A 25,758-nucleotide genomic window follows, 5' to 3' on the forward strand; every position below is an offset into this window, starting at 1 on the left:
CAACATGTTCATCATTGTTAGTTGTCTCAGGGGGTGTTATGGGAGTCACTAGCGGTATTCTTTGCTACTCCAACTCGTCCATACGGAGTGATTAAACAGGGAGGGATGGAAAACTGGCATCATGGTACCCGTGAAAGAAATGCAGGCAGAAACATCAGTTGAGGTGCAAAATCAGCTGTAGTAAAGTTTCAATCATCATTTTTAGGCAGGTTTTTAAACACCCAGCAGTCAGTGAATTCTGAGGCGAACACTATGAACATCTGTTACGTTCACCTAAACGGCCAGGCAAAACGGAACAAAAACATAAGCATCCATTTAGAATATTCATAAACAACTGACAGCAGTATGATACAAGCACATAATAGTAATAATTCATTTCAGCAAAACATGAAACTTCAAAACGGCTCCAATAACCACTCTAAAATTTAAATTGACCACAGTGCTGTTTTTTTGGCAATAAAATTAAATTGCCAGCAGCCATACCATCATGCACCCAGCTGCTGCCAAAGCAGATGTGCGCTTGGTTAGTACTTGGATGGGAGACCTCCTGGGAAAACTAAGTTTGCTGCTGGAAGTGGTGTTGGTGGGCCAGTAGGGGGTGATCTTCTCTCTGGTCAAAATATCCCCAATGCCCCAGCGCAGTGAAGGGGACGCCGCCCTGACTCACTGCGGTCATTAAAGATCCCATGACACTCTTTGCAAAGAGCAGGGGGTTCCCCGGTGTCCTGGCTAAATTCCCAACCCTGGCTCTTTTGAACTGCCACGTAATCATCCCCGGATTCAATGCTGGTGTGTGATGAGCGCAAAAACAGCAGCCATGCTACACATTGGTGGTGGTTGAGGCGAGTTGACATGGTATATGTAATCACTTGTCAATTCACAATAGGATCAACTATCGTTTCATCCCTAGCGGGTTTCTATCATTTGAAACTGCAACGGCGACATTACTGTGGCGCTGTATCGTAATCAGCACATTACACCAAGAAAATCAGGAACGCACAGCTGATGATGATGAACAGACATCACCCAGTTCGCTGCATTTGAACAGGTAAATCTTAAATCAGTTTATCATCATTGCGGACAGAGCCCAAAAGATTCACCAGCTCATCCTTGTGAAAAATGTTAAGAGACAGTACAGTGATCATCTGATCATTACTGACAACTTAAAAAGGGTAATTCACATTACTGACAAGGTGTGGTGAATTTGATCATGTGGTCACAGAAATACCCCCATTCAGCAACCAATCACAATGCACATGCTCACAATCACACAGCAATCACCTTGAGAAGTTGATTACAATTCAAATGGAGCCTTTAGATGTTTATAAGACAGAGCTCAAATTGATTCAATACATGGTTCTCCACCAAGCATGTAACAGTGGTGGTGTGCCACTGTTCTAGGGTTAGCGAGTTGCTAGTTTGGAGTTATGCCATGAATATTCATTCATTTCTAAAACATTCTCTATATTATTTACCTATAGATATAATTGGGCAACAGAAAATGTAGGCTATTGGTAAGCTAATTCAGCAATGATATAAATTAAGCCAGCGTTTTTCACAGTGAAACTGGAATATAATTTTTTTTTGAGCATTTAGAAATGTTCATATATGTATATATATATGATATATGTATATGTATCTATCTATCTATATGTATATATATTCATACAAGAGCTGCAAAGGAAGAGGCATTTCATTACGGAAACAAGGACCTCTTTACCAGTCAGCACTGGCGGGACAAATCAGTCGGAACAGCAGTCATTTGAAACTATTTCTTAACCATACTGATAACTAGAATAAATAAATATCTACATTTTGACCTGTTTTAACGGTCATATAAATAAACGGACATAAAAAGTTAAGTTCGGAGGGGGGACGTGGTCAAAGCAGCAGATTCAGCACCACTGTAATGCGGATAGAGAAAAGATACAAAATGTTTAAGTGTGATGATGTGCAATATAGCCATAATATTCATTCCTATATCTTATACCTATGCATTATCAATAGCCCAATGGCAAGCAGTCGTAACATAGACAAGCGTTGCCCATACAGAAATGTTAAAACATATCAAGAGAATAGACATTTGTAAAATAGGATTCTCGTTAGACTATGATGAGTATAATCACTGTTTTTTCACACAAACTGGAAGAGGCTGTGTATTTTCCATTTGGAGTAGCTTAAAAGACTTTTAAGATAAAGATGTTAAAGATAAATACAATCATACTCTGGTATCTCGCTATAAAAATGAAAATTCTCCCAATTTGGTCCTCCATTTGCTATAATGACACACTATGCGACCAGACACATAGTACATAGACACATAGTGACACTGGTATATTGTTGCCGCTCTTGCAGTCAGGGAAGAGACATGGCTTCTGTTCTCACATCAGTGGAAATTTTGGGAAAATCTTGCGCATGTGCGGTTAAATTCAATTCCAAGTTCATTTTGATGACTTCAAGTTAATTTGGTGAATTCTGTTCATCAAGAAATTATAGCCATGGTTTACAATTTCATATTAAATTAAAAGCAGTTTTATATTTCACATTTTCTTGTCGTGAAGTCAAAACAGAGGTACGTAGTGTACCACTGAACTAAGATTTTCTGTGTACCATTGCACCTCTACTGGTCCAATATGCCCAATCTGGATTTTTCATGCATTACATAACATTGCTTCAAGTAGCTTATGAATTAAATCAAAAACCTTGAAATGAGAAATTACTCTCACTTTCACTTCTAATATTTTCCTTCTGGAGATTATTTTCATAAATATATTTCTGTTTTGTAGTCCTTTTTATTAGGCCATGAGTTCAGAGAAAAGATTTACGATGACTTTCATCACTGCCCTTGATGATTTCCAGTTCTTAACCCTAATCGTCCGAAAGCTTTTTTTGTGGGTGGTCAAAATGTAAGAAAAAATTCATAAGGTGCAAAAGCTCCATTGCCCCTGAAAGCGTAACTTTCCCAAAGTAACTTTTTCAACTTTACTCAATTTGCCTACTGTGCAGTTTAGCCAACCCTTCAGAGTCCTGAACTTGAGGTATACTTTTCTATTCAGCCATCATATTTAGGCTGGAAGTTTGTGTATGTACATCTCAGCATACTGACCTACTGTCAGTCAAAACAAATAATACATCTTTAAGCAATACATTGTAATTCATCATCATTGTAGAAGCATTTCCATTTCAGCTGTAGCTTCACGTGCCAGGCTTATAACTTAATCTCTTGATATTTGACCGTCTAGCAGAGAGAACGTGTTGATACCCAATATATGCCGGATATTCCCGTATGTCATATGAACAGAGATCAGATGTACAAGATTACAGTGCTGTTATGAACCATTACTGAGATAATAAATTAATATCCATTTTAAAATGTTAAAGTAACTGAATGTCCCTGTTGTACTAGACATTAACATAGTGACCAGACGAAGGTTTTGATCAGTTACCTTCCAGTTCATTAGGTATTGCGAAGTAGCTGCACATCTATGCGTGTGACAGCGTGTCATAATAACCCACTTGATACAATCCCCCTCCAAAAAAAATTGAATCGGCAGGTGAAAACCTTGTATTGTGACTTGAATTTGGTCTCAACTACCTTCCCTTCAACCAGATCTAAATATTCAATGTCTTGGATAGTAGGCCTAAAGATATGACTGCAAAGGTTGTCCAATGAATTTGGCCTCTACTACCTCCCCTTGCAACAAGTTATGTATTCAGAATCAGAACGACAGCATGACTGCTCTTTATTACTCCAAAATGTCTTAAGTTCTGCTTTCTTCAAATTCAAGACCCTGGTACTCCCACGGTTTACCGGCCAATCTCCTTCCACCTTTTTATGCATCAACAGCCGATCCTCATTTCCCACAACACAATTACAGTTACCACACAATCCGAGCCACCCAACCAACTGTATTACTCTTCAAACAAAGACTAGTTAGTGATGGAGTTCAGTGACTAAGTTGTAACACTGTCCAGAAAAGACGGTTCTTAGTCTTGTTTGATGACAATGACTTGGAATGAAACACTGCTATCCGTCAATCTATAGGATTTAAAATTAGCTAAGCGTTTACATGAAATCTACTTTCAAGGTACCCAGTCTGATTTAGACTGAAAGTCAAAACATGTGACATCGTCCTTCAGAATATATTTTTCTTTCTGGGAATAGGGCTAGCTAAACATATGGTTTATGTTAAATACATTATTATGTTATGTTTATCCTGACCGACAAAATATATCACCACCATGACAACACTCAGATCACCAGTGAGCTAGCACGTACTTTCCAAATGTGTTTTGAGTAATTGTTTCGCTAACTAACGTTATAACAACCGCAGTAACGGGTGTAACAGCTAGCTAGAAATATGGCCGACCGTATACCATGTTACATATATATTGATGAATTCGCTAACGCGGACGGAAAAGAGCAAGCGTACTTAGTTATAGCAAATGTTACAATGTAAACACCGAGAGACAATTGTAACTTCAGTTGTACATGGCAACATCAGCTGTCCGTCTAGTTAAAACTTGCTATCCAACCTGCTTGCCAGCAACGACATAGCTAACCACAAAAATAGAAAATGTTGCAATGACAGCTGCCTGAAAGTCACACCAATAGCTACCTAGCTGTGTAATGGGCCAGCTAACTTGCAACCCAGATAGATGGCAATATTATTTAGAGCTAGCTAAACTAGTTGCTAATGTTCTTCCTAGTGTAGCGCATATGTTATCATCGCAAACATGTCAACTAGCTAGGGCTAGCAAGAAAGGTATCGGGCTGGGTGTCCACACGAGACCGAAGAGCTGTCATTAGCTAACGTTATATGAGCGCTAGCTAGCTCTATCAGCTGTGGTAACTCGGTATATACTGTGATATTGCGAGACGTGATTGCAACCACTGCATTAACGTTAGGTAACTAGTTAGCTAGCTACCCAAATACTAGCTAGCTAATTACGATAACTAACGTTACAGTCTGAAGGGTTCTAACCGTGTCATTTGTGAACACTGAACGACCATCACGCACATCACACGACTGTTCGTATGTAGAGCTAGCTAGCACTAGCACTTAGCAGCGTGAGAGGTGCCAGTGGTTAGCTGACCAACTAACATCAACTGACCACACGCCAAGGGACAATGTCAATGTGTCAATTAGCTAGCCGCCTGCTGGAATGGTTTCTGAAGAGTAAGCAAGCTAGATACCGTTTGTTAAACCGTTAGCTAGCCAACTGTTGTTTCACTAAACACATCTATTGGCCAGCTAACTAGGCAGCGGCTCAGCGTGGCCTAGTGCAGTTTGGTAAGCTTAACGTTAGCTGACTAGGCTAATAGTTACCAATCCCCTGACTTTCGGCAAATTAACAAGCTGTTGTTTTCTAGTTAAACAGTGCTAGCTGGACATCCATACACTACAAACTCATTTTTACACGAGTTAATGCAGCTCGCCCATACAGTTAGCCGATTTAGCTAACGTTAGCTAGTCAGGTTAAAAAAAATATGTGCTTTTCTGACGCGAGCAGTTTCCGCATCAAGTTACTGACTAACTTCGCTGACGTTAGCTAGCTAGCCAGATGGTGCTAACCCGCCAAGCTACCTAATTTTAGCTAGCGTTAACCAACTTGGGGCTTTTAAAAGAAATCAAGCAACCACCAGACACATTTTTCATTGGAACTCACTTGTGTTGATGTGATCTTCATTTAAAGTCCCATAACCCATGGGGCGAAGTAGGATCCAGCTTCTCCTTTCCTGTAAGGAGCCCTCCAAATTTTCGAACCAATCCTCACTCCTCCGGACTGGTGTCAGTTCAATTTCCAAACCAACGGCGTATATCTCCGTCAGCTAGCTGGCTAGCTAGCTAAAAACAAACACACGTAGCTAGCTAGCTAGCTAGCTTTTGGGACGAACGGTGAGAAAACATAGCTAGCCAGCTAGCTAGCTACATTTGGGGGAGTTAGCTAGCTAGCTAGCTAGCGAGACAGCTAGCTAACTAGCTAACCACAGAAAATTAGCTATAGTTGTTGATGGCTCCTCTCCGTGGGAGTAACAACAACAGTCTCTGATAATAAAATGTGCAGCCTCCCCAGATGTGTAAAATAATTGCCGTGTCCTTTGCTATATGCCTTGTTTTCTTGGATAAGATTTTTTGTAAATTTCACAAAATGGCGCGCGTTCCAAACCTGCGCAGCGAACCGGCCCGGTGGACCAGAGAGACGGACAACCACGTTGCTTGGCACCGCCTAAATATGTCCACCCTGTTTTAAACCATAGGTCTCTGAATTATTTTAATCCAATCCTGCCGATGCATTTGTTTCAAAATCGATGCCATTACTATTAAAAAGTAAATGTATTATTCCGGCGGGAAGGTAAATTATTAGGAAAAAAGCGACTGGTAAAATGGCGACTGACGGAGAATGTTACCATGACGACTGTCAATCAAACTACGAAATTCCCGGATGGACCAATGACGACAAAAAGACAATGTAGTTGTCATATAAACTGTCAATCAATGTTTCAAGTAGGTGGAGTGAAGGCAAAGGTTAGCGCAAATAAGACGGGGAAACGTTAACTGTATGTTTGCCATTAGGTCTCATGTGGTATGGTTGAATTTCATACAGCATAATTTCCACTCCTTTTCTCAGATATAGTGATCACACATTGAGGGCACAGGTGGATCATACTAGTCAGCCAAGGAAGTGTTTTTGAATCCAGCACCTGAATTCAGCATTATGAAATGAGTAGCTGGATTCCCCCTTGTATGATCAGTTTTAATTCGAGAAACCCCCCTGATACTTCTGAAATGTGGGATGCTTGTTCATTTATGAAGATAGGCGGCTAAATATAATCTGAAAATAGCTTGGCTGTCACACACACAATGTACAAACTTAATTGCATGCGTGTCTGTTATGGCGTTTTATTTTTTTAATATTCTATGAAGTCAGTGTCAAATAATTATCCCAATGGCAAACCTATTCATTCCACCTGAGTGAGTGCACGTTAATGGAGGCGGGTGAGGTCAGGTGTTCATTCATCTTCTGTGTGACTTTTCAGACTATTTAAATCTTAATGAAAACTATCTTGCAGTATAGAAAAGACGACACAGCAATACCAGTAACAACTGTGATATAAATTGAAAAAGGAAAACAGCTACACCTACTGGTTATACAGGCACATTCTAGCACTGCAAAGAAGGGGGTGGTATCGCCAGAGATTATTTAATTGGTGGGGAAACAGTCCACTCAGTTACCATGTTGGTACTGCCACAAGTGATTATTATGGGAGGAAGACCAGGGATAGCATTTATTGAATGGTTGCCATTAGAGAGGGTGTCTGAAAATGCCACAAATGTAAAATTCATGCAAAAATCTGTTTCATTTTTTCCCCTTTTTGCCATGAATCAACAGGTCCTATGCAAAATTAGGTCATGTCCAAATTACAGTACATATGGTGTACTTTAGAAGAGAACAATCTATCTATCTTGTAGCATATACATGCACGCACACCAACAGAAATACTGTAAGTAACCAGACCTGGATGCATGAACAAGTTCACTTGAGGCTGACTAGTGGTTGTTTCCCCACATAATATAGTCTTTAATGTGAAGCATTATACACGTCTCCACTGGAAACTATAATTGTTGAATATTGCTGGCATCGCTTTGCTTTGAATTTGACATAAATTGAATTTGGCTCTAAACAGGTTTTCTACCAAAAAGGGTCAACTTGTGGCAGATCATTATTAAGGCCAATCTTACTGCAGTATTCTATCAAGCAACAAGTGAAGACCGATTAAACACATATCGATTTTTTTTTTTAAACAGCACAGTTAAAAAAATTGGTAAGATGAGAATTTAGCCTTTAGTCCATAATATCTCTAGAGGATGAGCTTATGAGAGCTTATATCACATTTACTTAAATATTGATATTATTAATAAGTTTAAAATTAAGACTTTTATCAAGGAGATGAACGCAAGCTTGTCTTTTCTGGAAAAAAGTTTTTGTGATGCGCTATGATGCATGCTATGCAGAAGCGGCTAGTTGCTATGTGAAAATATGTGTATGTTCCTCCTTTAGGAATTTTCAGTTTAGGTGACTGAATAATAGTAATTAAAATGGCTTTCGTCTCAATATCCTCAATTTAAACTTTTATTTAAACATGAATTAATTAATGATTAATCATATTTAGAATATACACTCAGTGAGCACTTTATTTAGTAGACCTGTACACCAGCTTGTTAATGCAAATATTTAATCAGCCAATAATGTGGCAGCAACTAAATGCATAAAAGCTGCAGACATGGTCAAGAGGTTCAGCTGTTTTTCAGACCAAACCTCAGAATCGGGAAGAAATGTGATCAAAGTGACTTTGACCGTGGAATGATTCTTGGTGCTAGGCAGGGTGGTTTGAGTATCTCAGAAACTGCTGATCTCCTGGGATTTTCGCACACAACAGTTTCAAGGAAGGTGACAGTAACACAAATAACCACAAATTACAACCATGGTATGCAAAAGAGCATCTCTGAACACACAACGTGTCAAATCTCCTAAGTGGATAGGCTACAGCAGCAGAAGACCAATAAGTCTGAAAAATACCTAATAAAGTGCTCAGTGAGTGTATATGCAAAGACACCAATCTCAGTTGGTGCAATATTGACTGAACTCACTGGAACAATAATTTATTGTAATCACCAGAAAGTGCAACCCAAATGGCGTTCCCTGTGTAAAATATAGTGTAGTCCTGCAAGAACAGTTAGAGAGAGAAAAGTAGAGGGTGTGCATCAGTGGGTAAGTTGTCACACTATGTGGGGTAAGTTGTCACACTATGTGGGGTAAGTTGTCACAGTAGATCACAAGAACACAACCAAGTCATTTGTTTTAAAATTCAAAGCCAAATTTAACCAAAGGACCAGCTGGGCCAGGTCTGGGAGGTGCTGAGCCCCCCAAGTGCAATTGCTGGTACCTTCGTTAGTTTCAGCAGCGAACCTCTGTGAGATTCGACAGTCCCTATGACAAAAAACTACAGAACATCCCCTTTGAATCCACCATTCCCTGTCAATAATCTCCACGACGACCTTCCACCCCACTTCTGAAATGAACAAGACAGAACAGAACACTGTGGCATGTGGCAGTTGTAGTTGCCTGGCCTTGGGTACAAATACCAATATGATAGTCAGAATCTGCTAAAAGCCTATCTTGTGTAATCCAGAGGATATGCTGATTTAAACCCTATGTTTATATTTATATTAACATTTGTACAGATACAATAGCATTATATGAAACCTTGTTGCTGATTATACAATACCAAAATTGATTTCTGATTTATATGTGTCAATTTATAGTGGGGAAAGTTGTTGCATGTGACAACTTACCCCAAAGTCACTGAGACAAGTTGCTCCAAATGTTTGAAAATTAGGCTTTATCTCAAGGTCAGCTTATCATAGGACAGCTAAAGTATCAAAATACAATTTATTCTCTCCTCTACTTAGTATAAAAATGTTGAAATGTAAAGTACAATTTTTTTTTACTTGTGAAGGTGAAAAATAAGAAAACTACCCTCACCTCAGTTTACTGCGATTTTGACCATATGTAAACAAGAAGTTGACCTCCGAACACAACATCACACAAAATGGCTGATCATCTCGTTTTGGAGAAATGTAGTATGACAACTTACCCTGACCTCCCCTATATTAGACCAGCTGTTGGAAGTACCCTAAGAAATTGATAGGACACAGCAGAAAGGATTGTGGTTCTGTTATCTGACATTCCACCTCCCTCTAGTGGATGTTGGCAATATGAAATAAAAATGAACTCTCCTTTAAGATGGGAATGTAGGCATTTTTTATTTTAACACCATTTTTATTCGGATTATTTTGGTTTGGAAGTAAAAACAAAACATTTTCTTTAATCTTCGAGAATCAGTAATATCAAGTTTCATGGAACTCCCAACTTGAATGCAGTCTCAACCAACCTTATAAATAAAATAAGAAAATAAACACGGTCTTCTTATAATTAGGTTGTTCTTAATATATCTCAAAATAGGTACTCGGGCAGGTATCGGCAGCCTAGATGGGCTAGTGGATACCTGATTGGGACCTGGAAGGTTGGTAGTTCAAGATCCTTTCGGGGGGGGATTGGCCCCTGCTTGGTCGAATCAACTGTAACTTGCTTTGGATAACAGCATCAGCTAAATTATTATTGTAGATGGTTTTGTCATTCAGAGATCTATCTTTTGTTTGTCTCAAGATTCCTTAAAATTAGAAGAAATGTGTCATGGTTAACGTTGCACCCTTTCTAGGTCAGGTTTACTTCTGTTCACTCAGATATTAATTGTAAAAGGCTTTTTGACCAAGGGTGCCCACATTTTTGCACACTACTGTAGATGTTTAATCAGCCTTCACCTGCCCAGCCGTAAGAAATCATTGTGTCATCATTGACTGGGACCCTTATTAAATCCTTAAAGGTTCACCATGAAGAGGGAAATTATACCTTTCATTACATCAATGTAAGATTAAGTAAAGGTAGACAGAACGACCCAAAATTGTACTTTCATTACAGATGGTTCCACTGGAGGGCCTGATTACGTTACGTTACATGATTACATTTAACTTTACCCTCCTCAGAAAGAAGCAATGCATTTCTTTGCTACTGGCCTTAGCACTCAGTACTTCATGTAATGTTACATTTCAGCTGGAAAGTACAGCGCTGTACCAGCATGCCTTTATTTCATCGGAATGCCTTGGCCCCAAAGGGACCAACAACAGGTTGTCAGTTCAGTGGCTGTGGCCTCGAGACCTGGGCCTGTGTGTGAATTTGAAAACAAATTTGCGGCTTTGTACACACTGTGTAACATACACAAAGAAAATGTTACTGTCCCTTGGTCAAGCGGAGGGGTTCCTCACACATTGCAGTCATAACCAGCAGGCAAAGATCATACGACAATTGAGTACATTTGTACCTTACCCGCACGCACGCACACGCACACGCGCACGCGCACACGCACACACACTCACACTCACACTCACACTCACACTCACACTCACAGCATGTAATTACATGAACCTTTTAGACAGGCAGATATAATATTTATAATTTTATTAGGTGTTCAGGGAATATTTGCTGAATCAGCAGTGTTATGGGGAGGGAAGAGACAAAGGGACCCCCTTCTAAGCAGGCTGTCCAGTAAGGCAAGGATGCATAAACAACGGAGTCCATATAAAATAATACAGTACTTCTCACATAAATTAGATCCAAGCACACAAAGTAGAAACTTCCAGAAAGGAAAATTCCTAATCTTAATTCAGGAAAAAGCCCTAAAGATCACTTAATGACAACTTTGAAAGCTAACAACATACATCCTATTATTAGCACAACTATTCTTTATTAAGACTATTGGGGTAAGCAAATCAATAAAAATATAATAGAAATAAATATACAAAGTACATAGGGTTTGGCATTCGTTTACGTAATCTCTCAACCATCTTTGCTTTTCAAGAACACAACAGTTTTGTTTGCATCCTACAGCAAAGCCAGGCTAATATAATTTTAGAAATAAAACTCTTGATATACCAGTTGAACAGATTGCTGCTATGCATAAATTCTTCAAAGAAAAGTCTGTACTGTTGTTCTGACTGTAGGTTGTAGCAAACAACGGAATAAGCAGTGTAAATCTCCTTTGCAGAATTCCATCACATATCAGAAAAATCCGAGTGGCTAGAAAATAGAAAAATACAGGTACAAAATCCATTACATTCATGAGACAGTACTAGAACAAAGGGGTAATATCAATAATTATATAATTAATATAACTCATTTCTATACAGGCATGTTCTATGTAGAAAAGTGGAAGAAATTTAATTGTGGGATTCTAAGTGTGCAGACTGGACTAATTTCCCCCTAAACACTTCATGCCAGAATGTTCCATTTGCCTAAAACACTTTCATTCCTACTTACAGACAACAGGATGCAAGTGCTGATCGTTTATTTTGTTTTCCTTTAATATGGCTGAAGAATCTATCTCAGAGGCTCCAAAACACCATAAATCATCAGAAGAAGCAACGATGGGATCATAAATTCTGAAGCAGTCAGAGTAATTCATTTGGTTTAGAGTTTAAGGTGCAAAATGTATCTTCTAAAACGGGTGTCTTCTAAAAGGCGATGACATTTATTTCTAAACTGTTCCTACAACCAGCTTAGGACAGAGGAGCATTCAGGGAGAAATATTGTTAGGAAGTGAGTTATGGATATATACACGTTACCTGAAGACAATTGCGCCTACAAATTTCAGTGCAAAGGCTAAACTAAATATTTCCTCACTATAGTTCCATTCAAAGACACTGTTCCCTTCTCTTTGGCAAATGTTTGCAAAAAAGGATGCATTGTTAAGAGTGTTCATAGTTCTAGTCCAAACTTGTTCATAGATAGATCAGTCTGCAGTTGTGTGATAAGTGCTAGATCTCAGGGAAACATCTTTACTAAGTGCAGGACTTAAGGAGACGATTTTTTGGGGAAGACATGAATATATATATTATTTGTTTAGCTTCATGGCAAACATTTGGCAGTTTGAGGCATTCTCAATAAGTAATCTTAAAAATGAACAATTATTTACTACGAATTATGTCTTAGCTTTTTTTGCAAATCCAGTCTAATGATGGCAAAAATATGAAATGTAAGCATTGTGCAAGAAAAGCCTGGACTGGAAGTACTTTGTGGAAAATCATTTTCCATTATCTATAAATATGTCTCTTGAAACTATTATCCTTTGAATCTGTCTTTAGAAAATATATTATATTTCAGTATTTGTCCTGTACCTTCATAGCATAAACTGGCTCTAAATAGTTTTGCATTATAATCATGATTTATACCAAACCTGCACAATCGAATAGAAGTAGATCAAGTTAAACTTTACCTGATGGCTCACAAAGAGTACCGCTGCTAAATACCTTAAAGGAGTATTTAGTTCCACTCTCCAAAAAATGTGAAGATATAGTACTGTAAAAAAAATAATTTCTTCCATTGTATTGCACTATAGTACCGGGAGTCATGGTTTCAACTGCACTAATCTGAAGACTGCACATTGAAGAGACTGTGCTCTGTTCATTTCCACAATGCTCAACAAGCAAAGCTTGAGGAATTTCATAGATTCACAAGCAAGGAATGAGTCAGGGGCCACTACTCTCCAATCTCCGATTCAGGTTACTATAGGCACTCTCTTTTTTTTGTATTTTGCTCAGATTTTTTTTCTTTGAGAACAGTCATAATAATCCTGTAAACTGGGTACCAAGGGAAAGAAACTCTAAAGTCAAGAATATAAATGTATAAAACAATGGTCCTAAACTACCACACGCAAAAATTATTAATCGTTTTTATGAAAAAGGTACCACTGAAACTCACGGAAAATATTATGGGAGGAAAATATATGTTGACCGGAGAACCAAAAAATAAAATAAACCTATCAAAGACAAGCTTATAAACCTATCAAAGACAAGCTTATAAAAACAAGAGTGGGAAGTGATGTATGGACGTCAGTAAGGCCTGACAAGCAGCACCACTAATCTATGACAGGGCCTATGAAACCTTAGGGGGGGAATGTCTGTGGTCAGCCACAGTAGTGCAACAAACTGCCGTAATTCAATTTTTCCAGTATGGTCAACACATGAAAACTGAAACCTACAATGAATTTATCCTACCCGCATACCCGCAAGTGTCCAGTGAACCAGGCTTTTGTTCTTTTTACTGAACCAACTTCAAGCGACATCGATTGCTTTTTCCATGTGGAAGTTTTCACTGAAATACTGAAAATAGTGGCTGTCAAAATAAGAAATTTGCTCCGTTTTAAGTACATTTGGGGAAAACTACACCGGTCAGTTTTTTGTGGCAATGGGTTGTGTTTTCTGAAAATAAAAATAAGACTTTCTGAGCTGCATTAAGTTACTTTAGCACACAACCTGAATTAATGACTTTCTGGTTGAGTAATAAACCGGGTTGGAGAATGTCAGACAAAAACACTCTCATTGGATATGTTGACAATATGGAAAATAATACAATTACGTCAGACTTGTCCTTCAACGGCTGAAGAGTAAAAAAACTTGCCGACTTGTACTGACTGAGACAGTTTCTAAACAGCTACAGGAGCTAGTCACAGTTCACAGACAGATTTCTGGCTCCTTCCACCAGCCATGGTCATTGTTAACTGTATGGGTGGCATATTTCTGCATACTTACTCGATTAACTAACAAGGCCCAATCCGGATTCTCCAGAGTAGCACAGAAAGCTATCTGGTTTAGCTAATGAGCCATTTGTACCTGTCTGTGAAGAACTGCAAATACTCCCAGCTGTAGAGAATGAGCAGGTTTGGGACAGAGTAATGCATTCTAATGTATCCGGTCAAACACCATGTCTTATTTAAAAAACATATTTCGCCCCTTATATTTTTGACCAAATGATGAACTATAAGGATCATATAGTTGCAATTTTTTTAAATATAGAAACCCTAAATGGAAATGTGAAAAGTGGTATACCAGACAGTAGCTTTAAAACTGAGCTGACACAGGGGTACAGCATCTCACAGTAAAACCAGCCCTCCCTGTCAAAATAAAAGCTCCCAAAGAAAAACATACATATCTGTACACAATGTGGAATGGAACCCACGTCTGGGTATTTCAAGTCAATTCGACTATGTGCTGTGATTGAAATAAAGTAGTATCTATAAAGCAGTATTCAGTCAGCGTTTGAGAATCTAAGCTTCCAGCTTTCTAGAATCTAACAGCATTTTTTAAGTTGTCAGTTAATTTTAGAGATTTAAAGGAGTTAAAAACATTCAGTGAAAACACAGAATTAGAAATGATATGAAACAGGAAAGAAATTACAAATGTTTTTAAACAAAACAGCCTTTTTCAAGCTCAAAAGAAATTGTGCAGTGTCTGTGTTATTACACTATTTGCTTTAGGAAACTAGCAACACACAACTGGACCATTTATCTACGGTAGATGCTAGTCTACCGAGCTGACAAAAATGCATTTCATCTGAATTATGCTTTGAATTGTCAAATGTAAATCTGTCCACAGACTAAATATGCTGATCAGTGGACATAATAAACATTACATAATTATGTGAATCTTACATGTTAGTAGATTCCGGTTCTGCTCTTAACACTAGATATTGTAGCTGTTAGGTATATGAAAGCTTTGAATGAAATCTGAACTATATGCTGTGTATTGCATAATAATAGTCTGCCTTTAATTTTAAGTTGTAATGAAGGGAAAAGGAGAACATCACATCAGTGTTATTTGTAGTGATTGTGGTTAATTTATGTGCACAAACATCACTCCATTGTGGTAAAATGGGCATGATTGTCCAATCAAAATCATGAATATACCCTCGTTGGACTAAACAGTTAAGATAAATGCGATGATGCAAACCAAAGGAAACAAAGTTTGTGACCAAAGACTCCGGGCTTGTGAATGTCATTGCCGGCGGTGGCAGGATGACTTGAATTTGTAGAAACTGGAGTGAGTGACTTTGTTTCCGGAGTCCGCTAGACATCAAGCACCTGAGACACTGAATCTGAGCCACAGTAACGGACTAAGAAGCAGAGAGGGAGGTAACATTTGGAAGCCATTTTGAGGTCTTGAAGGATATCGACCCACATTGTGCCAGTCTGGTTAAGGGAGGTGTTCAGGACAATAGCGGGGCTTATTCAAAGAGGGTCAGACAAGGGCAGCCAAGGTCTCGCAGAGGTGATGAGGCGGCACTGAAGGAAAAGAACGTCCGTAGGGGTAGGATACACAGAGTACACAGAGGTCCTTCAAATGCCTTTTTCCTGTGCAATCCCAGAAGCCCTCCGTTGAGCAATGCCACCAATTGTAGCCACCTGATGGAAGAGCCAAACTCCTGGGTGGGGCTGGGTTCCTCCTTCAGAGAGGGCTACCCGAGAGCTCCCTCTAATGGAAGCGTCTGACGGGTGGCCCACCCCTCCTCCCCACGCTCATCCCCAGCCAGGCTCACCCAAAGCTCCGGTCCGTCTCGCAATCCCAGGGCTCGGGGGGAGGAGAAGAGAAGAGCGCAGTGTCCATCTGTCCGTCTGTCCGTCCGTCCTCACTGGTCGCCACAGGATATGAGGACGTGGGTCTGTGCAATCTCCTTGGACTGGCCCTCCTGAGGCAGACTGGCAGAGTGCGGGCCTCTGAAAACAGAACAGGGCGAGGATGAATAACTGCCCACGCAAACCTCTCCCTTAGAAAGAAATACTGCGGCTACTGCAAAGTGGAAGTGGGTTAGCTCAAGAAGAATGCGATTAAAATGCTGTAGAAAAGAGGAATGTGGAGGAATTTGGTTCCTGAGGAGACCCTCCACTTGTGATTTTTTAAATGACAAATCTCAAAGGCAAACACAGAGGCAAAGAAAGAAATGGTGAGACTTTGTCCCAAACATTACGTGTATATTTAAAATTCTACAATCACCAACTATTTCAATCCTGGCTGTCAAGGGAGCGCCATCAGGCTTATTTCCATCCGTAGCATCCAACCTTTACGACCTCTATAGCTGAATATGATTTTTTTTTGGACAAATATGAAGTTTTTGGACTATGCTAATACATAGTTTTTCTGTGTCAAAACTTAATTTTCACAATATAAAAAGACCACAGATTACATCTCTTTAGACCAATGCAATGGACAATGACTTAAAAACATCATGTGTCTAAACTTATGCTATTAAACATCTAATGCTTAAAATAACATTTTCAGTGTTTACATATTATGTTTAACAAATCAAATGTAGAAATGAATGTTTAAAATATATATATATATATATATATATATATATATATATATATATATATATATATATATACATAATGCTGTGATAAAAGTTAAATGATTCAACAACTCTGAGGTACTGCTGTCATGCTTCACTTTGGTGTGATGTAACTTTTTCAATTGTCAACCAGTTGGACCGTACTTGCATCTGATTGATTAGTTAATCTCTACTAAATAGCCAATCAGATTTATGTAAATGATTGATGAACACAGAAAAACAACACCAAACATGTGATGTCCATTTCAATTAATGCAGGGTCTGAAGGGGTTAGACACTTAGCAAGTGGGTTGAATAGATTCTTTAAGCCAAGTTCTGGCCATTCCCAGTCCCATGATAGTGTCACCCACAAATCACTATACTGTTATACTGTTGTATTTAATATATACAATGTATTTAGTATTTAATGAATTTATCAAACTAATAATAGTCTCATGTTAATGCTATTCAAATAATTGAGTATAAATGAGATTGCCTTGTTCAGCACAAACTGAACACGCTGTAGCATGTTGTCAAAGATCTGTGCTGATACACCTTGATGGAGAGCAGGCTATTGCTAGCATTGGGGCTGATCAATTAAATGTCCTGTCTTTTGAGGATTCCAGCAAATGAAAACATTTCACTTAAAACATATTTGTTTGTGATTAATATAGGCGAGTGTTGATTCCGAAGCAGGTGTTGTAAGGAACAGGGTTGAGGTGGCTCACCGTTGCACGTTCTCCATGGCTGCCACTTCTGCCAGTGCGGCCAGACTGAAAAACGCGGGGAGGCCGGACACACCGGGCCGGTCGGCGGGGACTGCAGTGGCAGTGCATGCCTCATGCTGCACTGACTGGTCTTCGTTGCATAAACTCTTTTGGGTCGATGGCTTTTCCTCCTGATTCTGTGCCTCTCTGGCTCGGTCTCCTGCTGACGGAAAGCTAAAACTGAATCTGAAACCAAACCTGTGTACGTGTGCGTGAGAGAGAGAGTGTGTGTAATACACTCACACACATTCCTCCATTACATTGTTCCACATATATACATGGATGCGTACACACACCCTAAAACAGTGGTAACCAACCTTTTTCCTGCAAATCTACCCTCCTGTGCATTTTCACTCCGACCCTAACAAAGCACTCCTTGTTCAACAGCTAGAGTGCTAATTGGTAAAGTCAGGTGTGCCAAATTATGGTTGGAATGAAAACCGAATTCCAAAACAGGATGGGAGATCTCCAGAAACAGGGCTGGTGACCACTGCCCTAAAAGATACTTTTTTCTACAAAGTAAGGAAATTATTAATAATACTTTATTAATTACTTTCCAAAACATACAAACAGTCATTGAAATTCCCGAAGGATAACGGGACAGCATAGCCTCTCACCCTCTGCCGGGGACACCCTGCCGTCAGCTGTGCGCACCAGGTGAGTTATCTTCCTCTTCCTCGCCTTCCTCTTCTGGCTGCCCACCAGCGTCTCCGCCCCAGACTGGCCCTCTGGGTACAGGGCGGGGCAGGGCACAGCATGTTTGGCTGTCTGGTCTGGATGTGGAGCGGGCAGGGTTTCAGCTGACATGGCTGCGGAGGTTTGAGCCAGCATGGCTGTGGAGGGCAGGAAAGGGATCTAAACATATGATAGCAGTGGCAACCGGATTTCTGATAGGAAATGACTGGTTGGTGATGGGAGGGGTGGATGTCGCAACAAAAAAAAACTAAAGGTTTCTCTTTAATGTTTATTCAAAAACTTGTACTTGCTTTTCAAAGTATTTGGTATTTCATCTGCATAATTTCATCTTGTTTGCTCTACTTCTGTGATATTTTAGTGTATTGTAATGCATTTGTTACATTTTTATATCCTCAGGGTGCCACTGTAAAAAAGAGGTTTGCTTTCAATTGTGTGCTTGTATGTGCGTGCATGCATGCATGTGCTTTGTATTTACTTGTCTCACATTAAACTTCCTACATCTCAAATTGGCAGAATTAAATTTAGGATGTTGCACTGAAATACTGCAGAAATATTCTTAGTTTTGTATGCATATACACTTGTTTGCCAGGTCGTTGGGAACACTTGTAAGAAAAAAGTTTTGATTATATTAAACGAAATAAAAGAAATGTGCTGAAAGCTCCAATTCACCTTTTTCCATGGTAGCGGGCTGTTCCTTTCTGTGCTTATGCTTGCTAACAATCTTGTGGAACAAATTCTTTTTCTGAGATGGAGATGAACCTACAGTACAAAAGGGGCGAATAAAAAAATGAAAGCAAACGTGTTATGTTGAGTGACATCCATGACATCGTTCAGCAGAAGAAGTGGTTAATGGACAAATGGAGAGATGGCATGGACAGCGCTCTACATTACATGTCATTTGGCTGACGCTTTTATCCAAAGCGACTTACAGTTGATTAGACTACGCGGGAGACAATCCTCCCCTGGAGCAATGCAGGGTTAAGGGCCTTGCTCAAGGGCCCAACGGCTGTGCGGACCTTATTGTGGCTACACCGGGGATCGAACCACTGACCTTGCGGGTCCCAGTCATGCACCTTAACCACTACGCTACAGGCTGCCCTCTAAACGCAGTTTGTAGGATAATGGAGCAGATCTGGGCTCACCTCTGACAGGTACGGGCGGATCTTCATCTTCCTCCTCACAGCTCTTCTTCCTCTTGGTGATGCAGGCGCTCTTCCTGTCGAAGGCCAGGGGGCTGTACTGAGGCAGGCTGTTGAACTTCTTCTCAAACTCCTCCTCCAGCTTCCCGAGACTGCAGTGAAGGACAGGACAGCCGGACTGAGCCTGGGCCAGGGCAGACGCCTGCGCCTGGAGCTTACACAGACCGGAGCTTACACGTCGCCCGCGTGTGCGGATGTCATACGGCCAGTCGGGTTGGACTGCTTTACAGAACATCCGTTTATACCAGGGGACCAGGGATTGACATTGGCCCAGAAGCTCGCAAGGTACTGCAGCTTATTAACACTCTGGTGCCAAAAAGCTAATTTCCCCAATGAAGTCCATTCAAAACTACTTCACCCAGGCCAATTTATACTATTTTGGACAGTACTTTTAAATTCTAAAATTTCTTCAGACTGACCTAATTACTCTCCAGGGTTTTTTTTTTTTGCTGCACAGAGGAAGATTTTTTTTACATTTTTATATTTATCCCTTCCTGTTTAGGTACCCAGTGTGCATTCTCTGCTGCCAAAAACAGCTCCAGCGTGCATTCCCTGGTGCCAAAAAGCCCCATAGTCAAACACGGCAGCCATTGAATTAGCTTCTTGAACAGCTTCCATAGGAATCCATGGAACCGATAAGTAGAAGCTGTGTCCAGTTCTTATATATCTCAATGATTTGTACAGATACCAACTAATCAGGATTGGTTGCTTTACATATCACCCATTTCTACAGATGCTATACAGCCAATCAGGTTTGGTCGCTTTGCTCAAGGGGACAATGTAATGGGAAAATGGACAGGACGACATGCACAGTGCTCTACATTACATTACATTACATATAGTGCATTACTATGCACAATTCCTCCCCTTTCCCCTGTAGTAGAGAATGGATTCAGGAAGTTTAGTTGAGGCTGTTCAGATTCAACTACAGTAACTATCAAACAACATAACATGACCTGCATTTAGCAATGGCTGAAATATTGATATTGCAACTTCAGAAACCTAAAAAAAACAATACATTCGGCACCAATCAAAAAACCTACATTCACTTTAATGTCACAATGAGGCGTTATATCCCAATTACATTAACACTTTGTATGTTCTTCTGAAGATACAGATTATGTGTTTGGTTTTTACACATGAAACGCAAGTCTGAAACACAAATTCGGTAGGTGACAGAAGATACCACAAGTTCCCCTTTCAACCAAATGCCCAGCGCACAATAGAGACAGGGAAGTGACAGGGATGAAGTGGGGGGGTAACGTGATGGGCATGTGATGAGCAGGGCTTCACGGACATGGTTTTTAAGGTTCTCACCCAGGGCCAGGCTCGTCTCTTGATTTAGACTTCTTAAGCTTCTTGCCATTGTTGCCTCCTGGCGGAGTTAAGGTCCAGCTCTCCTCAGGCCAGCTGCCCTCTACGTCTGAGACACTCCCTCTGCCAGAGCCTCTTCTTCCTGCAGAACACACACCCGTCCATTACCCAGCAACCAATCAGCCGGAACCACCTGTGCCACCCTGACCACTCACAATCTACTTCCTGTAGAACACACACCCACCAAAAACCCAGCAGCCAATCAGCTGCTGCCCTGGCCACTCAGCCTCTAGTTCTTGAACATATTTCACATCACAAAAATGTTTTCTTTACAACCACAGAGGAGTATGAATCGGTTATTAATTTCCATTTCATAAGAAGACATCCATCTCCTTCTTCTACAACTGCACATACCCATCTCATCTCATCTCCAGCTTTGCTGCGTTTTGTGTGTGTGTGAGTGTGTGTGTGTATACATATAACAGTAGTTACTGGTTACCTCTGTCCACATTGGCCCTCAGTGAGGTGAGCATTCCTTCAGACACCAGGGTCTTGTACAGGGCCCCCTTACAGGTCCTCTCCGACTTCCTGGAGCCACAGCTCTCCAATTTGACCATCTTATCCTCACTCTTCATGGGCATGGCTAAGGGGCTTGGTGGAGCCAGCACCTCCTCTGCACCGGCTGAGGGCTCTGTCTTCACGTTGGGCTCCTCCCCTTCTCCATCAGACCCAGGGCAGGCCATGGGCACGTGCGCATCCACAGGCTTGCGGTCCTCCTCCTCTTCCCGTTCCTCCTCTTGCGCCTTGACGGGCTTCCTGGCTTTGGGCCTCGACTTCCTCTTCGTGAAGCTGGGGTCTGCGGGTGGGAGGGGCTTCTTCCTGTCGTCCTCGACGCCCCAGGACCCCTTGGCGACGGCGTCGATGGTGTCGATGAGGCTCTCCAGGTCGGACTCCGAGGACGGGCTCCTCTTGCAGGGCTTGGCGGGGGGGCACGCGCTCCGGCCCTCGGCCTTGCTGGCTCCGCCCTCTCCGGCACCGCACCCTTCCCTCTTCTTCTTCTTCTTCTTCTTCGGGGCGTGGGGCTGGCTGAGCGGAGGGGGTGTGTCGTTGGTTGGGGTGGAGGAGGCGGAGAGAGAGGAGGAGGAGCAGGAAGAGACGGAGGGGGAGGACAGAGGGGCTCCCCGAGCGTCACCGGCCTGTTCCCTAGCGACCGTCTCCGTGGCAATGCCTGTCGAGGGGGCAGCGGGGGACTGACCCCCTGGTTGTGGTGCTGAGGTTTCGGTCTTCTTCTCCTCCGACGCCAGACACATCTACAGAGTGCAGACATGCAGAGCAAAATGGCTACTTGAGAAGAATCTAGCAACGGGGCTACACTGCAGTGAGTCACAACTAATCGATGTCATTTTAAATTCTCATTTTGCAAAAATACATCTGTATTGTTTTTTTTATTCCCCTAGGTAAAATTCCAAGCAAATATTACATCATGGCTGAAGCATGTTAAAACATGAATAGGCAGAAAATGTGGCCACACAGCTCATCACCAGCAGATGGCAGAGTTTATTTTGCCATCTATTATATATTGTTGTATTCTAGCTGCTAGCTGCCAGCTGCCAACTGTGGTATGCTAGTTTGAAAGTTGATTGTACTCTTCAAGGGTTCTGAATTTCTGTATGTTTACACTAGGACTCGGAACAGTACTGTCCTCTCAGGTCCACTTTTGCACTTGTTCTTGTGTTTTATTTGCACTTTGTTGTACGTCGCTCTGGATAAGAGCGTCTGCTAAATGCCACGTAATGTAATGTAATGTAATGTAATTTTTGTCATAATCAAGCACATCTTCTCCATGGAATATCAACACACAAACATATACATACATACATACAGTACACACTTATTCAACCTCCATGGGGAGGTTTTTACATCACTTTCATCAAAGTACACACAATGCACTGATCGGTAGTCACACAAACCATGCAGGTTCAGGTCCAATGCAGGTCCAGCTACAACCTTGTATGCTCTGTGGCCCAAGTGAAGGTTTAATGGAGACCACACTCACCTCAGCCAGCTGGAAAAGAGCAGACTGTCCACACTGCCTGCCTTCAGGTACAGCAGCCTGGGCACCGCTGGATACCTGGTCACAAATACCAGATCATTTCATATTTCTATTTGTTAAGGTCAATGCACAGCAATAACATTTCTATGAATGGACCAAAGTTAGCAAGGGAGGCTAATTTACACCTGTAGACCTTGGGCTACATGTTTTTGGATTTCGGGAGGAAACCGGAGTAACCGGAAGAAAGCCACGAGACCACAGGAGAACACACAGGGACCATCGGTGCTAACCACTGTGCCACCGTGTCACCAAATTCAATACAAAATTGTTACAAGTAAGATTTCATTTGTTTGTTTCGAATATTGAACACACAGTGAGCAGTGTAGATCCAGACTGGATGGGCGGAGGGGGATGAAAGCGTACCTCAGGGGGGCGGAAGACAGGAGGACTCACGCAGGCCTTCGTGGGGTCAGTGGGCCCCAGTCGTGATGTTCCAGAAGAAGTCTGCAGATGAGGGAAGTGAGACTGCGCTTCAGTGTGTGGCTACATTACACGCTAGAGAACATCCCGGAAATGTCTCTATCTGGTCGTTAAATATGAAATATTACACGTCAAATTGATTAGAAATCAAAAACTGAAATCTCTCATTTATATGGTTATCACATTACAATGAATCTTAAAATCTTGAAATAAGACTTAAAATGTTTTTCTCTCAAGTAGAAAATATTAGCTGGTTTTACGGTTTGCTTGACAAGTGAGTTGTATTCTGACCCTTGGCAAATCTTGAAAAACATAAAACTGTCTCACCTCATTGGCAAGATTTTAGCAAAATGTGTTAGAAATAAGATTTTAAGTCTAAATATAAGACCAAAATACTTATTTTTCGTTTTTTTGCAGAATGGAATATGCAGGTCACATTTTAGCAATGCTCAAACATAAGCATTAAAGATACCAGAGGCCTTTCATGTGACTTTTCTCTACCCGAGTAAGACGCACCTTGGCTGGGTCCACCTGCAAGACCTTCGCCTCTGTGGCCGAGTCCACAGCGGTGGGCTGGGGGGTCCCAGAGGAAACCTGGAGACAGAACACAGACATGTCACCAGGAATTATTATGGCACAAAGGGACTATGTACAAAAAGAGCTGCAATTTCTATATTGTGGTACCAAAATGTATAAAAATCTGTCATTTAGCCACATGCGAATTACTGGATTACAAATCTAAAATTGTGGAGTACAGAGTCAAATAAGTCTTTGTCCCAGGACTTATGGAGCTCACAGTATATGTCTGCACATTCCAAGACCCCGACCTGAGGAGATACGTTTTGTTCTTGCTTTTTGTCAAAGCAGTTAGACCGTTTTGGGCTTCATTATTAATGCCACATTTCCATTTCTCCTCGGTCAGATTTTGGAGAAAATTCCCCAAAATCATTTGAGAAATTTATTGAACTGCACACAATGTGAACAAATGTCCCTCCAAACAATTTCAATCATCTGGCAACACCAAATTAAATTGAATTTGTGATAGAGTTCTAAAGCCAGAAAAAACATCATTCCATAAACACGAATAAGGAGCTGTGTCATCATTGAACCCTTCAAAATTACGCACAGATCTGGCCCAGTGGAGCTCGCTTCATATTCAGCTGGGGTTCTTTAACCAGACCAATTAGTGATCAATTAGCCTTTTAAAATGTTCTGTTCAAGTAGTCGTATTCATGTACACCCTCTAAAGCCTAATTAATATACAGAACTGCTCAGTGTAAAAGACTAAATAAAGCCAAAACAAGCTTTTCAGGAAATCCCTACTTAAAATTCTGTCATATTTACTGACTTTGAGATCATAGAGGCAACATCGCAACTGACATACGCAAAGCAACAATGTTAAAATGAATGCAAGCTGAGTGTTCAAACCACAACTGCCACATGCGCGCATCAAATTCCGTTATCTATGATTTACCTCATTGATTCACTCATTTCTGACTGCCCAAGCGTAGTAGGAGGGAATCAAAAACTAATTTCATTGCCAGATTCAATGAATGATGAATGAATCTGATTTTAAAAAACCGAATTTGAATTTCAACCATTTTGAACCGTTTTTCACAACAATTATGCCTCCAGTCAGCACAGCAGCGGGACTCAACTTCACGCCCTGCAGGCTGCAGTGTCTGCAGGCATTTGCTTCAGCCGTGCGCTACACCACCCGATTTTACTAATGAGCTTATTATCGGAACCAAGCAGGTGAAATCAGGTGGGGTAGCGCACGGTAGATACCAGCAGACACTGCGGGTTGAGTAGCACTACGACTGTGTCACCTGAACACTGTATAAGAGACTCTATAGTAGAAGTGTGTACTGTTCTACAAACTATCCACCCAGCTCCTATACAGATTTTATCAAAACTTGAAAGATAATGGGGGTGGGAGGAAATCGCCCTCGGGAGAAGAACAGAAATCAGGATGAAAGCAAAAATGCTTCAGAAAATCTACCGCTGGAATTCCATTCAGTGTTGAAATGTTGTAATACCACATTTTTTTATCTGACCTTCTCACCTCAGCTAACTGGCCCAAGTCTGACCTCCCAGTCTGCTTGGTGGAGTCCGTAGCCAAAGGGGCCTTTTTTGAGGAGATCTAAAACAAGAAAGAGCACAGTTCATCAGAATTATTACATCCTATTCCATTAAGGAGGAGGCCATGTTTTCCTTCCTGAATCACTATAAACATTGCCGCTCATAAACGAAGCAGCCATTTTACAGCAGCAGCTGTTGCTCTGCCGTTTTACAAGGCCTGAGACGACTTCTCCGCTCGCTGTTTTACACCGACCCCCCGCGGTTCTCTGTTATGATACGATCGCGCCGGTCGAGGCAATTAGGGTCAATTTGAGGCGAGCAAATGGAATTCGAGGAGGATTAGCGGAACTCGCAGCTGCGGTGGTCTCGGAGTGCACGACGGCGG

General features: G+C 41.1%; 2 protein-coding genes across 5 annotated transcripts in view; both read right to left on the minus strand.

The window, feature by feature from the left end:
* Positions 1-6,408, minus strand: part of LOC133107835 (dual specificity tyrosine-phosphorylation-regulated kinase 1A-like) — a 33,533-nt gene extending 27,125 nt beyond the window's left edge. For both annotated transcript variants that reach the window (XM_061217058.1, XM_061217059.1), the window contains exon 1: positions 5,671-6,408. In XM_061217058.1, coding sequence (XP_061073042.1) covers positions 5,671-5,710 — 40 coding nt within the window. In that variant the 5' untranslated portion in view covers positions 5,711-6,408. The remainder of the gene's footprint in view (positions 1-5,670) is intronic.
* A 4,659-nt stretch (positions 6,409-11,067) lies between these two features.
* Positions 11,068-25,758, minus strand: part of LOC133108765 (HMG box transcription factor BBX-like) — a 34,861-nt gene continuing 20,170 nt past the window's right edge. For all 3 annotated transcript variants that reach the window (XM_061218504.1, XM_061218502.1, XM_061218503.1), the window contains exons 7-17: positions 25,357-25,434; positions 23,808-23,885; positions 23,235-23,315; positions 22,815-22,889; positions 21,258-22,068; positions 20,762-20,900; positions 19,388-19,536; positions 18,915-19,004; positions 18,167-18,382; positions 17,511-17,709; positions 11,068-16,171 (exon numbers count right to left, since the gene is read on the minus strand). In XM_061218504.1, coding sequence (XP_061074488.1) covers positions 16,084-16,171; positions 17,511-17,709; positions 18,167-18,382; positions 18,915-19,004; positions 19,388-19,536; positions 20,762-20,900; positions 21,258-22,068; positions 22,815-22,889; positions 23,235-23,315; positions 23,808-23,885; positions 25,357-25,434 — 2,004 coding nt within the window. In that variant the 3' untranslated portion in view covers positions 11,068-16,083. The remainder of the gene's footprint in view (positions 16,172-17,510; positions 17,710-18,166; positions 18,383-18,914; positions 19,005-19,387; positions 19,537-20,761; positions 20,901-21,257; positions 22,069-22,814; positions 22,890-23,234; positions 23,316-23,807; positions 23,886-25,356; positions 25,435-25,758) is intronic.

Source organism: Conger conger, chromosome 13, assembly GCF_963514075.1.
Source record: "Conger conger chromosome 13, fConCon1.1, whole genome shotgun sequence".
Lineage (NCBI taxonomy): Eukaryota > Metazoa > Chordata > Actinopteri > Anguilliformes > Congridae > Conger > Conger conger.